Below are 16,354 nucleotides of genomic sequence, written 5' to 3'. Positions count from 1 at the left end.
CATTTTTTCCTATTTTCCTATTAAAACACATTTAGAATAAAATAATTCTTGGCATAAAGGTCCACCTAAAGAAAGCGTAATTGGTGGTGAAAAAAACAAGATATAGTTCATTTCCTTGCGATAAGTAATGATAAAGTTATAGACAAATGAATGGAAGGTGCTCTGGTGCTCCAGGGGTAAAACCCCTCAGTTGTGAAGTGGTTAAAAACACTGTAATTTGCCCACCAGCAGCATTATGTAGTATTACATAATTTCCCACTATCCAAGTGGACCTGGAGGGGGAATAGTAATTAACACCTCTGGGACTTGTGCAACAGCAGGATAAGCCGTATATTGCACATGTAGAAGAACAAAGAGATGTGTGCTCTATCCAGGTTCACCTGACTATATACTGGCTGCCTAAACGTCTATTGACTAATTAAAATGGCATTGCAAATGCATATGCATGCCAGAATATGCAGGGTCTAAACTAACTCACTGCGTTTCCTGCAGGAGTTGGCCCACAAAATCCATTGCATCTCAACAGGAACGCCGCGTGTAGGCCTTCTTATGCTCCCTGTTGAGATGCAAAGTATTTTGCGTGGGCCAACTCCTGCAGGGAGGTAGCCTTAGATCCTGCATATTCTGGTAGGCGAATGCAGCATGCAAACGCCTTGCCCTTTTTAATTAGACGAGAGTCAATTTCATTTAGTCGATAGACTTGAGGCAGCTAGTATATATGCTGTATGTCAGAGCACACACCTTTTCACTCTTCTCTAGTATGCATAAGCCGTATATCGGCTGTATCCTGCGCCAATTTCACTCGTATGTGCCAACATGGCCATTAGCTCATAGCATTGTGCACCAATACACAGGCACAGAGGGGTGCGTTCTGACTTGCGTTTCCCTGTCAGTCCGCATGCAGAATGGGGCCTCCACATCAGAACACAGAACTAGACGAGTACCATGACACCAGGACAGTCTAATCCAGGACTGCAATGGCACAACCATTAAATCACTAACGTTTTGGCAGTCCTTACAATAGTCTGGTAAGACCCAGGTAAAAAAAGTTGCAAACTTGTCGTAATTTTAAATGAAGCAGGTCAGGAAACTTTAAAAAAAAAACATTTCAGCACTTTGCCATTGTACTATCAAAACTATTGTATGTATTTTCTTGCTTGCTGGATATTAAACCTTTTAGCAGCAAAATAAAATAAAACTTTATTTGGCTGCTGGGCTGAATTTTTCCTGCCGCTGGGAAAGTGTGCCTTCCCCAACCTGGCAGGACATGCAGAGAGGACAGCATGGAGTTACCTGTCTGGATTGCTGGATCAGCTTCTTCCATGGCGGTGGTGTGACCCTGACATGTCTTCTTCATCATGATATGAGGTGATCGGGATCCAGGAGACCGTGTCAGCGTTACAGTGCCACCTTGTGGTAAAACAGGGGTGATCACGCATCTTCTACCATGGGGTGGCGCTGTAACGCTGACACCGTCTTCTGGATCCCCATCACATGCCAAATCGGATGTGATCAGGACCCAGAAGACATGTCGGAAATTCAGAGCCGTGGGTGGAGGAAGCCATCCGGAACAGGCAACTATAACTGCTCCCTTCCACCCGCCGGCAGAGGTTTAGAGCGCACAGCAGTTTCACAGCAGTTCCATCAGCACGGCTAATGGGGTAAAAAGCATTTTATTGACCAGTTTGAAAATATCACTTAAGATAAAAGTTAATTGCATGTGGGCCATGGCCTTTAAACCTCACTAGCAGTTGTAAACAATAGTGATACTCTGACACAATTGAATCGAACATCTGCTCTTCCATCTTGGTCTGATATGCTGGCATGCAAACACTACAGAGAGTCATCAGGTCAGCGGAGAGGATCATTGGGAGACCCCTCCCCACACTAGCCCACCTACACAACACAAGCCTGTGTTCTAGGGCCTAGGTTCTCAACGTGTGGTACGTGTACCCCAGGGGGTACTTCTGATGGTTGCAGGGGGTACTTGTGCTTGATATACTTAAGAATAACACATTTAGAGTTTTAGAAAATGATAAATCTTATTTAAACACCAAATTAGTGTTTTAGCTAATGAAAAGCAATAGTAAATGCTTGGAAATCATTTAGAACCAATTATCATGTACTATGATTAAATATATATTTGTGAAGGGGTACTTGGAATAATGGTTACTATGCTAGGGGGTACTTGGCGAGTACAGGGTTTTACAAAGGGCACATACCAATAAAATGTTGAGAAACACTGTTCTAGGGCACTGAGGATCGCCAATGATCCCTCCCACCCAGGAAACTGCTACTTCAGTCTCCTTTCATTGGGCTGGAGGCTTCGGGCGATCTCCACTAAGACAGCAAGGCACAGAGATTCTTTCTTTCCCTCGTCTGTCAGCCTCCTAAACTCCCTCCATATACTTCCGTCAGCGCAGCCCATTCCAATGAGCTGCGGCCTGGGCTTTGTCGCGGCCAACCAGTTACATGGCTAATCATTCAGCACTGGAACTGTTATGTAAAAATGAAAAACATTTTAGAAACTGATATGTACAATGTAAACTATGTTCCTGCTGCTTGTAGCCTGCATGCTTGTGAGCCTTTATTTCTGTGCTTTCTTCTTGAGGTACGTATTGTGCCAATCCCAATTCCGGGCGTGATTCAGTCATGCTTGGCAAAATAAACGATTCCGATTCTGATATCATCTGATTTGGACCAGGTAACAGTGGATATGGATACGTTGTTGCAAACTTGCTGAAATTGTTATTTAGAACTTTAGGGCTGGATCACAAGGACATCTATACAATACAATAACATTACATTTCTATAGTGCTTTTCTCCCATAGGACTCAAAGCGCTCCGGCTCTCTCAGATTCAGTAATTGGTAGTAGGATGAAGTATTCACACAACAAAAGTTATAATTCTGCAAATGCCAAACTGAGCAGGCGGATTTTCAGTCTGGATTTAAACACGTCCAGGGATGGAACTGTCCTGATCTGTTGAGGTAAGGAGTTCCAAAACGTAGCAGCAGCATGACAGAAGGCTCTGGGACCAAAAGTTTCCAATTGGACTCTTGGTTTGACTAGATTATTAGACCCTGTGGATCTGAGATTGCGGGGATTGCTACGCAGCTGCAACATTTCTTTCATGTATCCAGGGCCTAGATTATTCAGGGATTTAAATGTCAGTAGGCCGATCTTGAATAGGACCCTCCATTTAATAGGTAGCCAGTGAAGGGAGTGCAGGACTGGCGTTATGTGGCAGTGACGGGGTTGGTTGGTTAGCAGTCTGGCAGCAGTATTCTGTATCAGCTGTAGGTGGTACAAGTCCTTTTTTGGAAGGCCAGTGTAGAGAGCATTGCAGTAGTCCAGTCGGAATGTAATGAAGGCATAAACTAAGGTTGGTAGATCTTCTGGGGGGACGAGGTGCTTGATTTTTGCGAAGTTAGGATGATTTCACCACAGCAGAGATGTGAGTTCTGAAGTTTAAATCCCCATCAATTATAACTCCCAGGCTACACACATGATCAGAGCTGTGTAGATCCGTGCCTCCCAGTGGTGAAGACTGCAAGTTAAGTTGTTTTGTTGTCATGTGCTGCCCTCCGATCAGAAGGACATCTGCGTTTCTGTGCTTTCAATCGCCATGTTGCTTAGTCAAGTCTTTTGTAAACGGTTAACAGCGTTTGTTAAAACGTTCGCTTTTGCAAGCTTTTAGATGATTTATTAGGCAGCAACCACCACAACAAAAGTTCATGAAGTGAAATGTATTCATTTTTTTAACAGGTGGACAGAACAAGAAAACCTCAGACTCTGGAACGACGGGCTCCGATTCCGCTCCAAAGAAACCAACCCAAGGCAGCTTCTTCCGCAACCTGGACAGAAAACGGCGCAGCAGTAACAAATCTGAATTGATTTGCAGCGAGTGTGGGGACACTTTTGCTACCAAAGCCCGGCTCTCCAACCACCTCAGAACTCACACAGGGGAGAAACCGTTTGTTTGCACCGAATGCAATAGAGGCTTCAGCCGAAACACCATCTTGGTGGAGCACATGCGACTACACACTGGGGAGAAGCCTTATGCATGCTCCGAATGTGGACAGAGGTTCATCAGCAACGGTCAGCGCATCCGGCACGAGCGCCTTCACTCGGGCGAGAAGCCCTATGTGTGCAATGTGTGTGGCAAAGGGTTCACCCGTAATACCATCCTAATCGAGCACAAGCGTATTCACACAGGGGAAAAACCTTACCCTTGCGCAGAGTGTGGCAAATGCTTCACCAGCAACTCTCAACTGGTCAAACACATCAAGTACCACCGAGATGAGAAACCTCACGTCTGTTCTGACTGCGGCAAACGGTTCATCAGCAATGGGTTGCTGGTCATTCACCAGCGGATCCATACGGGGGAAAAGCCTTTTGTTTGCCAGCAGTGCGGGAAAGCCTTTGCCCGAAACGCCATCCTTCAGGAACACATGAGAATCCATTCTGGGGAACGGCCCTTCGAATGCACGCAGTGCGGCAAGCGCTTTGCCAGTAACTCTCACCTCGCCAAACACCTGAAGAGCCACACGGGAGAGAAGCCGCACGCCTGCCCTGACTGCGGGAAGAGGTTTGTGTGCAATGCCCTCTTGGTCATCCACTACAGGAGCCACACAGGGGAAAAACCCTTTGAGTGTAACGAGTGTGGGAAGTGCTTTGCCAAAAAAGGGAGCCTGGTGACCCATCAGAGAATTCACAGCGGGGAAAAACTCTTCTTCTGCCCAGATTGTGGGAAAGGATTTACCCAGGGGTCTGACCTGGCCTCTCACCGGCGCATTCACACCGGTGAAAAGCCCTTCATCTGCAATGAGTGTGGCAAATGCTTTGCCCAGAATTCACAGCTGTCTGTCCACCAAAAGAACCACACAGGCATAAAGCCGTATTCATGTGCTATCTGTGGAAAGTGCTTTACCACCAAAGGCAGCCTCTCGGCCCACCGAAAAGTCCATACGGGTGAGAAACTCTTCGCCTGTCCAATTTGTGGCAAAGGCTTCACTAGTAACTCCAAAGTCATCATCCACCAGAGGTCCCACACGGGAGAGAAGCCTTTTATATGCTCGGAATGTGGTAAAGGATTTGTTAGCAACTCTGTTCTCGTGGCTCACAGGAAAGTTCATGGAAAACAACTGTGATGCATCTAAATGGGGACTGTAAACTTTCAAGATAAGATAAGCAGAACTTGACTATTTTGGCTCACTGCGAATATGTAGGCATCCTCAGCCTGGAGCGTCTCTGGTGCCCATGGCCATTCCATAAGTTCTTCTCAAACTGTGGTGTCATTCATGCCCATGTCTATTATCTTGAGACATTATAGCTTTTGGATCATAAAAACAAAAACTGTGATCATTAACTATGGAACTGACTTGACAGCCTGTCTGTTTCTAAAACCACGTCAACTTCTGGACGATTTTAATAGACTTTATTTAAATCTGAGCTTGTTTTATTTTTTTAAGTAATCAGTTTTAGAGTGAAACTTGTTGATTGTTACTGTCTTAGTTTAGCAATCACATTTATCTGTTTGTAGAAAAGCTGTACACAAACTTTAGTACCTCTGGTGGCCTTGCATGCAAGACAGTTTGCTGAATGTCATAATCTCATTTTTGTGAGAAGATGTAGGTACTTAATGAGTGCGAATATCAAACTGGGGCATACAAAATGCTCATTGTGGTCACCCCAAATTGCTTGGAGCATTATATAAAGAAAATGTGTATTAGACGGATGGACTGATCATTACTAAAAGCGTATGAATAACTTCACCCTTTCTGTACCAGCAGCCTCTGTCCCCTTAAAGGACCTCTGTCACGAATAGCTTAAAATTTAAAATACATGTAACCACATACAAATAAGAAGTACGTTTCTTCCAGAGTAAAATGAGCCATAAATTACTTTTCTCCTATGTTGCTGTCACTTACAGTAAGTAGTAGAAATCTGACAGAACCGACAGATTTTGGACTAGCCTGTCTTCTCATAGGGGGGTTCTTAGGGTTTTCTTTATTTACTCACTGAATGGCAGTTGCTCTGTCCAACCTCCCAAAAAGTGTGCAGCAAACATGGAGGCTGGCCAGCATCTTTGTATAAATTTTCAGGGAATGTCTTTATAAAGAATAAAGGCCATGCTAAGAATCCCCCATGAAGAGATGGACTAACCCAAAATCTGTCGGTAATGTCAGATTTCTACTACCTACTGTAAGTGACAGCAACATGGGAGAAAAGTCATTTATGGCTCATTTTACTCTAGAAGAAATGTACTTCTTATTTGTATGTGTTTTCAATTTTAAGATTTTCGAGACAGTTCCTCTTGAAGGACCAGAGGCGGCTGGTACCGCAAAACAGGGCTTACCGATGAATCGCCACACAAACCTGCCAGTCACGCCGCTGTCCCATAACCGCAGGCCTCTCTCTCTGCCGTTGCTATGACGGCAGAGCTTTGTGCTCCGGTCAGGAGCCGATTTCATTTGGCTCATGACCCTGTCATCAGTGTAAGCCAATGGGATTGGCTCACAGTGATCATGCGGTCAGGAGCTAATGAAATACTGACGGCAGGGCGAGGGGGCTGCGGCGGGGGCAGTGCGACCCAATCTGTGGGAGTGGCGGAACTGCACGACGGTGATGTTGAAATCTACGTCCTGTCAGAGCCACACAGCCACCAGCAAGACAAAGATTTCATCTAGTGTGGCCTGGAAATTGGTAAAGGGAATGCGTAGTAATGCTTGTTTGTTCATATTTTTTTTTTAATCTGTATTTTAACCACTTTGCCTTCCTGGGATTTTACCCCTTGAGATTCTTGCCAATTTTGGCATTTCAGCTGTCACTATTGATACAGCAATACCTTTTTACTACTTATGCCATCAAAATTGTGCATATATTGTTTTTTCTTGGACAATTTAGGCTTTCTTTTGGTAATTTTTTTTGCCAAGAATTGTTTAATTTTACATGCATTTTCTTGGGGAAAATTAGGAGTTAACAGAAAAATTAAAACCTTTTTTTTAATTTTCACATAACAAGTGAAACAGTTTAAAAACCACCATTATTTGGCTCATCCTGGTTAAAATGATACCATACATTATGTCAGTAGTTGAGCATGTAGCGTGCCGTCATTGCCAGCCTGGGCGTCTGTGGCGATTGCGTGTGATCGCTAGGGCGCACAGTTTGGGGACTTCGTTGCTGTCATTGCTACATTGCTTGGCAACAACATAGTGATGCATTGGGTACCCGAGCTGTCTCCCTAGTAATCACATCTGATGGCTATGGGCTTCAGCTTTTCAGGTGTCCATGAATCTTAAGGCAATTTATAGATGAAACAACAGGTTAATTAGGTTGGGGTTAACAATTCATTAAAGGGGGGGAAAAAAACGTTATTTTTTAATTAGACACAGTCACTTTAATTTTGCACATGCGTGATCTCATTAGTGCTGGGCGTAATCTCACATCCAGGAATCTTTAGATTCCGCATCATGGAATCTGAACTAATTAAGTATTTTTTTGTCAGGAAACTTAAAGGCCTTGTTCACATTGCATTTGGCTCGCGTGTCCGTCCGCGGTGGGCTTTTTTTCCTTTCCTGCTTTTTTTTTTGAGGATTTTCCGGTGATTTTCTGCGCGTTCGCTCGTTTTTTGGTGCGTTTTTGTAAGCTCTTTTGCAGGGCGTTTCTGTCTTTTGATCCGGAAAAAAATCTGGAAGAAATAAATAAAATGGCCTCAATTCTGGTAGCTATGTGAGGTAAATATTTTTTTGTAGGTAAAATACCTTGTCACACGCCCCCTAGTGGAAGGCATTGTGCGGTCTGCACAATGCCTTCCAATCGGTTCCATCACACAGACCATGCAATCTGTGGTCGCAATCGGTGTGCAGAAACCACTGGAATTTTGGCAGCAGACAGACCAGAGGGAGTCGTGCGATTTATTAAACACAAAATACTAGGCTGCCACCATCTCTTTTTGATGGGAAGAGAAGCCCCAATCTGCCTGATACTAATACCTGCAAATAAAACGGTTAAAACACACCCTGTTCTGACTAATAACAATTCTCCGTAGCGATCTTCAGAAGCTAGAATTCTTTCTGTGTTGCTGAATAGTAGGTGTAGTTGAACAAATAAGTGACTTTAGAGTCGTTTATTATAAATGCAATATAAATAATTAATATATACAGAAAATCATTAAAATCAACAATTATAGAGACATTAGTAGCGCAGTATAAAAATAAAGCGAAGGAGAGAAAATACGAATACTTAAGTCAGGTGAAAATATGTCCTTCTAGGAAATCTGAGCACATGGAAAATGTCCTTTGTTTCAGTTCAGGAAATGGCCGCCATCCACATGGTCCCTTGGTTGGCTGGCTTGATCAAGTGATGGTACACAAGGGAGGACTCCTCCTCTCTGCCTCAAGCTTGGTTTTATGGAAGCTAGTTTTGGGGTGGTACCAAGCCCGCCCCTCTGGTTGACAAGCCAATCACAGGTCAAGTCCTTGGAGAGAGATTTAGGCTGAAACTTATAAAACGATGTAATTCAAAGACAGAAGATACCATATTTGTGCGGATGACAGATTCATATTCTTCAGAATATGACAATTCCTATGACATCAGACGTGGCTACCATATTATGTTTAGTTCCTGAGAGGTTTAATACTTGGTCGTGGCTTATCCCTGGCCCCCCAAGACTGGTATCAAAATGTCCTTCAAGACACCCCGAATCAAATGATATAACTTTAATATCTCGCATATAATCGGTATTCCTTAAACGGGCTAAAATTCATATACTACATTTATGTTTCCTCTGTCTCCAACGGAGTCGAGAAGTCTGATCTCCCATTGTGGTTTATCCTGTCTCTTTAAAAGGCAGCAACACTTTCTTATTTGGGCTTACTGCTGGAAAGCTTTCACACCTAGGTGTCACTGGCCCAGGAAGGAACTCTTTTGATCAAGTTAATTACACAAACCGGTCTTATCAGGTCTTATCAACTTGTCCCATGAAAATAAAGTTCTGCTAAAGGTCCGTACACACGCCGGACTGGATGCACCGACGGGTCCGTCGTCACCTCCCGCTGGGTGGGCGTTCCAACGACAGTCCGGCGTGTGTACAGTCTGTCGGCGGACTGATACGGCTGTTTCTGAGCGATCAGCCGGGTGGATCGCTCAGAAGCAGCCGTATCAGTCTGCCGACAGTGCGTACACACACCGGACTGTTGTTGGAACGCCCACCCAGCAGGAGGTGACGACGGACCCGTCGTTGCTTCCAGTCCGGCGTCTGTACGGACCTTAAAGAGGAGCTGTTAGGTATAGGGTCTCAGAGAAAATAAACACATATATCAGTAGCTAAAGATTGGCTGTACTTACATTACATATGCATTTCACTGTCCACGTTTGGATTTCACAGAATTTGTATATAGTATATGCAGAGAATGATGCTCCTGACAGCTCATGGCAGGTTCCATGTTTGTGAAGCCAAATGTGTCGTCATGTCCTGCCTGCTTCTGATCACAGAACAGCTCATACTGAATAACACTAGTTTGCAGTGAATATTAATGAGCCATGTGGCTAGGAACAATAGCGGACTCCTGCAGTGTACGCTGCCCCGAGATTTATCTGTGCTGTGGCTGGACTGAGTTTTAGAAGCTGCTGAAACTTGATCCCGTCTTCTCCTTAGCAGCCGAGGGGAGGGCCCCAGAATGCTTTGCAGTATGTTATGCGGCTTGCGTCCTGCTTAGGTCTAAGCTGTGCTGATAAGCACACATCAAAGGTAAGAGAGATCTTTATCTTCAGTAATGTCTTTTTGGCTTCCTTCTAAACTGTTTAACACAGGAGACTAGAGGTTTAAATTAGCTTCTGCAGCCTGACAGTTACTCTTTAAGGGATATGAAGAAAACAGAGACCCTCAGGCTTGGCTGCCTGCTAAGCCCTAAACATCAGATTCTGATCTGGCACGTCAATGGCAATCGGTGCAGCAAACCGATTGCGATTGTGTTCTCTTTTATCACGGCTCTTCCGTGACACACCTCATGAGGTATTTTCCTCTTTTTCTAGAATTCTGAAAGATTTTTCTCCATTTCCGAAAATGAGGTAAAACATGAGGTAAATGCATAAATTGAGGTAAAACATGAGGTATTTCAGCGGTGAGCATGCATTAAATAAATAATAGTAGTCTTTAATTGTCTTCCATAAGTTAGGATAGTCTTTGGAAAATGTTTTTTTAAGGGGGAAGGTGTATTTGATTATGCAGCAACCTATGAAAAGTACATTTATAGGCATCCTTTATAACAAAAAATAATCCAGTAAATATTTGGAGTTGTATTTCTATTATTCTTTTTTTATTACACAGCCTGAATAGGAACGACACTAAGGGCTCTTTCAGATCAATACGTGGCGTTAGATGCAACGTTAAGGTCGCATAACGTGCCCCTAACGCAACGCATGTTAGCTTTGAAGTTGGACGTTACATTGATCTGTGTTATGCGTCTCTTGATGCGTATGTGATGTGTACTTTTTGACGCATGCGGATTGAACGAAAACTGCGCATGCGGCACATTTAAAAAAAAACAAAAACATTACTGAGCATGTGCAAACAGTCGCAGCTACATACGAGTATAACGCACAGCATGCTGCACTTTTATTTAACATACAGCGTTATACTCAAACGCAACGTGGGCACTGTGAACCAGCCCATTGATTTTTCATTACTGTGAGTTGGGCTGCGTTACAGGTTGCTGTAACGTGGGAGTTTAACGTCCCACTGTGAAAGCAGCCTAAAACAGCAATAAGAACTCCATTGAAAAATGCTTACAAACTGACTTTACTTCCAGGTACAGGTTAACCTGATCGGTAAATTATGTGCTAACATGCCCCCTAATTTCCATGAGAATAGCTATTTTTGGTAAATTACCTCATGAATTACCGTATAATTTACCTCAAGAGGTAAAACATGACTAAAACCTACCAGAATTGCGAAATGTCATTACCTCATGAGATAAGTTACCTCACATGAGGTAATTTGTTTGATAACCCTACCAAAATTGATTGCAATGTATTTTTTTTTAAACACTCATGCAATCGCTTGCCAAAGCGATTTTGTGAGCATTTTACGTTTTTCCTATACCTGCCATTGAGAAAATCGCCTCAAAAATGGCCCAAGCACCGCATTTCAAAGCGGATCGCAAACAAACCGCTCTGATATGAACTCTTTCATAGAGAATCATTGCACAAGCGCTTTCAGGGCGAATTTGAAAATTACCCGCGCTTAAAATTTTACAAAAACGCCTCTAATGTGAACAAGGCCAAAGCGGACCTAAACTCAGAACTTAAAGATAAGCAAAAGCATAATAACCGTTCAAGTAAAAAAAATCAGCTGATACCAATCCTGCAATAAATATTCAGTGTGTCTACTTCCTGCTTTCATGTAAGCAGACATATTGTTAACATCATGTGTTTACAAATTAGCTGTTCTGCCATGGCAGATGAGCTTCCTAAGCTGACACAGATGAGAGTTCAAACTACAGTTGTGCACAATCACATATGAGGGGGAATTAGACAGGCTAAACTCTTTAAATACATACAGGGTTCATTTTACTCTGTTTTCCTTCTGTGTAAGAATTCAGGTCCACTTTAAAGTCAACCCGAGCTGAAGCTGGGGTTCAAAATCAGATACTTACCCCCTGAAGAGAGGGAAGGATCCTATCAAGGCTTCCCTCGCTCGTCTGAAGCCCCCCCCCCCCATTTTTCGTTCACGTGTTCTATTGAATAAAAAACTGCTTTTTGCTGAATGGGATCAGCGATGTGCTTGGGCAAAAATGCATGCAGCAGTGCGATAGCGCATCGCTGTATAGTGAGCATAGTCTGAACATCGGAAGTGCTCTATATGCACTTCTGATGTTCTTGTGGACCGCATACTATACGCGCTACCGAAATGCACACGGCAGCACGTATAGTGTGAACAAGGCCTTACCCACCCTGATCTGACATCGAACTGACAGACCTTTGAGCCCAAGTGTATTGAGAAACCCGAGCAGTTTCTAGGCTACATTGCACCCAGGGTGAGAGTGTAAAAACTGCGTGTGTGTGTGTGTGTGTGTCCCCCCATTCCCCCCCCATATGGACTTGCAAACCCTTTAGAGTCAATCATACAGCCACAGGTCACAAGTAGCTCTGTCTACTTACTAGTGACCAGCCGCTCATCCAGGAGGAAGCAGGGACCAGGAAGACACACAGGGGAAGAGAGCCCCGGCAACCCGACCCTCCATGGGCGACGGGCACCGACAGCCTGCAGTACCGCTATAGGACATCAGGTGTCATCACGTGGTGGTGACGTGATGATGACAATGTAGGACACCCAGGTGGAGTCAAGGAAGGTGATTGCGCTGTCCTTCTGCCTGCGTCCCCCTTCTTTTACTTGCTGGTCTGCGCCAAGGGCGGTCGGCCCGCCCGCACTGGCCAAGAAACGGCCCTGTGAGAAACGCCCTAAACGAACATTGGCATCAAAGAAAAACCCGGGGGAAGAGAAAGCCCCTGTAAACAAAAGTAGAGAAGTGAGAATAATAATGCATAGTTTACATTTCGGACATAACCTCACATCTCCAAGTTCCCAGTGCCTGCCCATGCAAAAGCAGGCATCTTTGTGCTGCAGGGGCAAGAGTAACCCATATTAGATAAGATGTGGGGAAGGGAATAGGGGGTCCCCAGTGATGGGGGCGGCTTATCGCAACCGCCCCGGGGTATAGGCTAACGTGGAAAGGTGCAGAGTAGAACGCACAGTAGTGTGGTAGGCATCAGGTCAGGTCACAGTATATGCCTGCTCCCCCCGTTTCTTTAAGAGTTGTTCATAAATATGTACTTATAAGAATCTGAATCCTCATTCTTAATGTGGGCAAATATAGATGGATTAAAATTGTATGCTGTTTGACCAGCAGAGTCTATGATGCCCCACAGTCTTCTCTAGAGCCCCGTCCAAGGGATAATGGCTAGGACCCTAAGTGGGCAACAATGTCTTTGTTAACGTACGCGATCGCAGCAATTGTTACTGCGATTTTAACGAAAGTGAATGGGAGCAATTTTTAAAAAGCGCTAATCAATCGCATCGCTTATAGTGTGTCTGAGCCTTTTACTGAGGACTTCCAGGTCACAGCTCTCAGGCTTTTTCCTACAAGGAGTTGGCGGAACAGGTGACTAGCCTGTTGGCTAGTGACGCTTTCTGTTACTTTTGAGGGGATGGAGGCAGGGCCAGTTCTCTCATGAAACAAGGTGAAACATTTGCATCAGGCGCAAAAATTACAGGGGCAGCATGTTTGTACTGTGTTTACACTTACAGCATGCAGTCAGGGTAGGAGGAGAGCGAGCGAAGTGAAGAGGTCATCATTGGGGAAAAGCAGCTTGTTGTGCTGTATGAGGAGTCTGGAGGAGGTGGCACTGCTGTCCTGGTTGAGGGTGAGCAGTTTGTCACAGACTCGCAGCCAGCCAGTGTGCTATTGATGAGCTCCAGCATGTCATGTGAGAACATTAAATGAAGCAGAGTAAATTGTCGGCTGCTGTGCATTAATTTAGGAAAAAGTCTAGGACCGGCCCTGGGGGGAGGGATGAAGAACGGCGCACAATGGAGTGAGGGATAAGGAGGGAGAACAGGGGCGTAACTAGAAATCACTGGGCCCCCCTGCGAAACTCTGGATGGGGTCCCCCTCAACTGTCGTTGTTTGAGGAGGGAACTCTGATGGTAGCCCAAGGTGAGGGAGGGGGGGTGTTGGGTACCACCTCCCTACTGCTGTTTGTTCCTGCTTTTCCCCCCTCCTGCACCAAAGAATGGCCATGGAGCCAGGGGCCTACCCTTAGGCTTCTCCCCCTAAGGGCCCCTCTGCAGGGAGAATGATAGAGGTGGGCAGTGTTCAGCCAAGATTCTGCCTTCAGCAGAGGTAAGATAACACATACTTACTTCAAAAGAGGGAGGCCTCTGGATCCTACAGAGGCTTCCAGTGTCCCGTGCCACTACTCGCCGGGACCCTCCGGAACATCACAGCCGTGCTCCTCTTCATACATGAGCATGGCCGCGCCTGTGCAGTAAGCTGGATCCGCTTATGTACATGTGCTGTTAATGGCAGAGCCCTCAAACCTGCTACAGTCGATCATTGGGTGACTGGGAATCAAATTCTGAAAAGGGGCAGAGCCAAAAACAGCCAATCCGATTTGTTTGATTTAAAGTATTTTAATGGGAAAATTTCAACTGCTTCCATTCTCACATTACTAATGCCAAGGACCCCAAAGCTCACTAACTTGGTCTTTGAGTTAGGCCTTGTTCACATCATACATCGCAATCGCTGACGCCAGTGTCTTGCGATTTTGTGCGGGATTTATTTTAGCGCTTAGCTGCGCGTTAGTGATTTTTAGTGAAGTGCTTTTCTAAGCGCTTTTGCAGAGCAATTTGTTTTTTCACTTCCTGACGTTAGTCAGGAAGTGAACTCTTCGACCTGGAAAAGAATAAATACAATGTATGTATTCTAAAAAGTGCTGGGGAAATCGCTATACAAATTGCTTTTTCAAGCGTTTTGCGATTTCCCTATACCTTCCATTATAGGCTAATCGCCCCAAAAATTCTACAGGCAGCACTTTGGTGAGCGGATCGCAATCGCATGGCTCAGATGTGAACACTCTCATAGGGAATCATTGCACAAGCGCTTTTAGGGCGATTTTAAAAATCGCACACGCTTTAAAAAACCCTAAAGCACCCTAGGTGTGAACGAGCTCTGGCATGTTTGAAATTATCTATCTGGCAGGTAAAGGCCCGTACACACTCCTGATCAAAGGCAACGACGGGTCCGTAGTCACCTCCCGCTGGACGGGCGTTCCAGCGACAGTCTGGCGTGTGTACAGTCTGTCTGCAGACTGATAAGTTCGGATCGTTCAGAAACAGCCTTATCAGTCCGCCGACAGGCTGTACACATGCCGGACTGTCTGCTGAAACCCCGCCCAGCTGGAGGTGTCGATGGACCTGTCGTTGCCTTTGATCAGGCGTGTGTACGAAGCTTAAATCTAACAGAAAATCTTAAGGTGAGTACACAGGCACTACTAAAGACAACGACGGGTCCGTCAGACCCTCCCGCTGGGCGGTCGTTTTCCTGACAGTAGTGCGTGTGTACAGTCTATCTGCAGACTGATAAGGCTGTTTCTGAACGATCCGCCTTATCAGTGTGCAGACAGACTGTACACACGCACTACTGGCGGGAGAACGACCGCCCAGCAGGAGGGTCTGATGGACCCGTCATTCTCTTTAGTAGTGCGTGTGTACGCACCTTTACAGAAAATGATTTACACCATTCAATCTTTTGAAAAATTGCACAGAAGTTTATGCCACTCCCTTGGAAATTTGGATTTCTAGCTCAAATTATAGGTGCCCATTAACGGTGCAATATTTTCATCAGATGTGATCTTTTTATGCATTATTTATGACTGAATTGAAACAGCGCAGTGTTTGGTGAGAATTAATGTGAAACAATTTTTTAATTGACTGTAATTGAAAATTCTGTCGATTTCGAAAGTTGGATTTTACGATCCCTAATGAACCTATTTATGGGAACAATCAATAATTATCTTCCATTTACTTTAAGGGCTTAGTCACAGTGGGACGTTGCAGCAACGTTTCTGCGTTAAGAGGTAACGCACTGCAAGCAGTGAGTTACCACAACGCAACATTCTCAATGCAACTTTATCGTTGCGTTGTGAACATCTCATAGGATTATCATTGCAGTGCGGTAAACTGACTTTCTAATGCAGCTCCGCAACGTGCCACTATGAATGAGACGTAAGTTATAAAAAATGTGTTGAAAGATTGCATCTGATGAAAACATTGTACCAACTGTCAATATTTCTGTACAATTGTTTTTATCGAATTACTGTAAAATTTGCTCTATTTATTGTATTGTGTGTGACCTTAATACTGCTAGTCTGTCACTTTGCGCCAGCAGATAGTAGAAGAAAATTTGGGGGGAAAAATCAGTGTAATATCCATTGGTAGCACTTTGTTGCCTGAAACAGCTATGTAGGCATCACTCTCTCACATATTTTATGTCAAAGCCATGCACAGTGCAGGTGAACACACCCACAGGAGAGAAGACACGGGGGAAATTATAGAAGCTGTTTTATGGATCACACACATGTAATTAGTCATAACAGTGATCAATTGATCACTGCTAATCCGATTACAAACAGGCTCCTTTCCAATAATACACAGTAGACACTCACAGACAGTATCACCTATAACGCTACGCCCATTGCCCAAGCTAAGGAGGCCGGCGCATGCGCACGGTCAGCTAGCTCAGGCTCCTGCCGCGCAAGCGCTGCTTGTGGGACTTTAGCCTGTCCGTGAC

General features: G+C 44.7%; 1 protein-coding gene across 1 annotated transcript in view; it reads left to right on the top strand.

The window, feature by feature from the left end:
• Nucleotides 1–5,735, top strand: part of LOC137534545 (zinc finger protein 271-like) — a 43,578-nt gene extending 37,843 nt beyond the window's left edge. Inside the window, exon 7 of the mRNA XM_068256088.1 lies at nucleotides 3,768–5,735. Coding sequence (XP_068112189.1) covers nucleotides 3,768–5,152 — 1,385 coding nt within the window. The 3' untranslated portion in view covers nucleotides 5,153–5,735. The remainder of the gene's footprint in view (nucleotides 1–3,767) is intronic.
• Nucleotides 5,736–16,354: the final 10,619 nt, after the last annotated feature.

Source organism: Hyperolius riggenbachi, chromosome 10 (assembly GCF_040937935.1).
Source record: "Hyperolius riggenbachi isolate aHypRig1 chromosome 10, aHypRig1.pri, whole genome shotgun sequence".
In the NCBI taxonomy this organism is placed as follows: domain Eukaryota; kingdom Metazoa; phylum Chordata; class Amphibia; order Anura; family Hyperoliidae; genus Hyperolius; species Hyperolius riggenbachi.
Note: the sequence above shows the minus strand (reverse complement) of the source record. Positions and strands in the feature narration are given on the sequence as shown.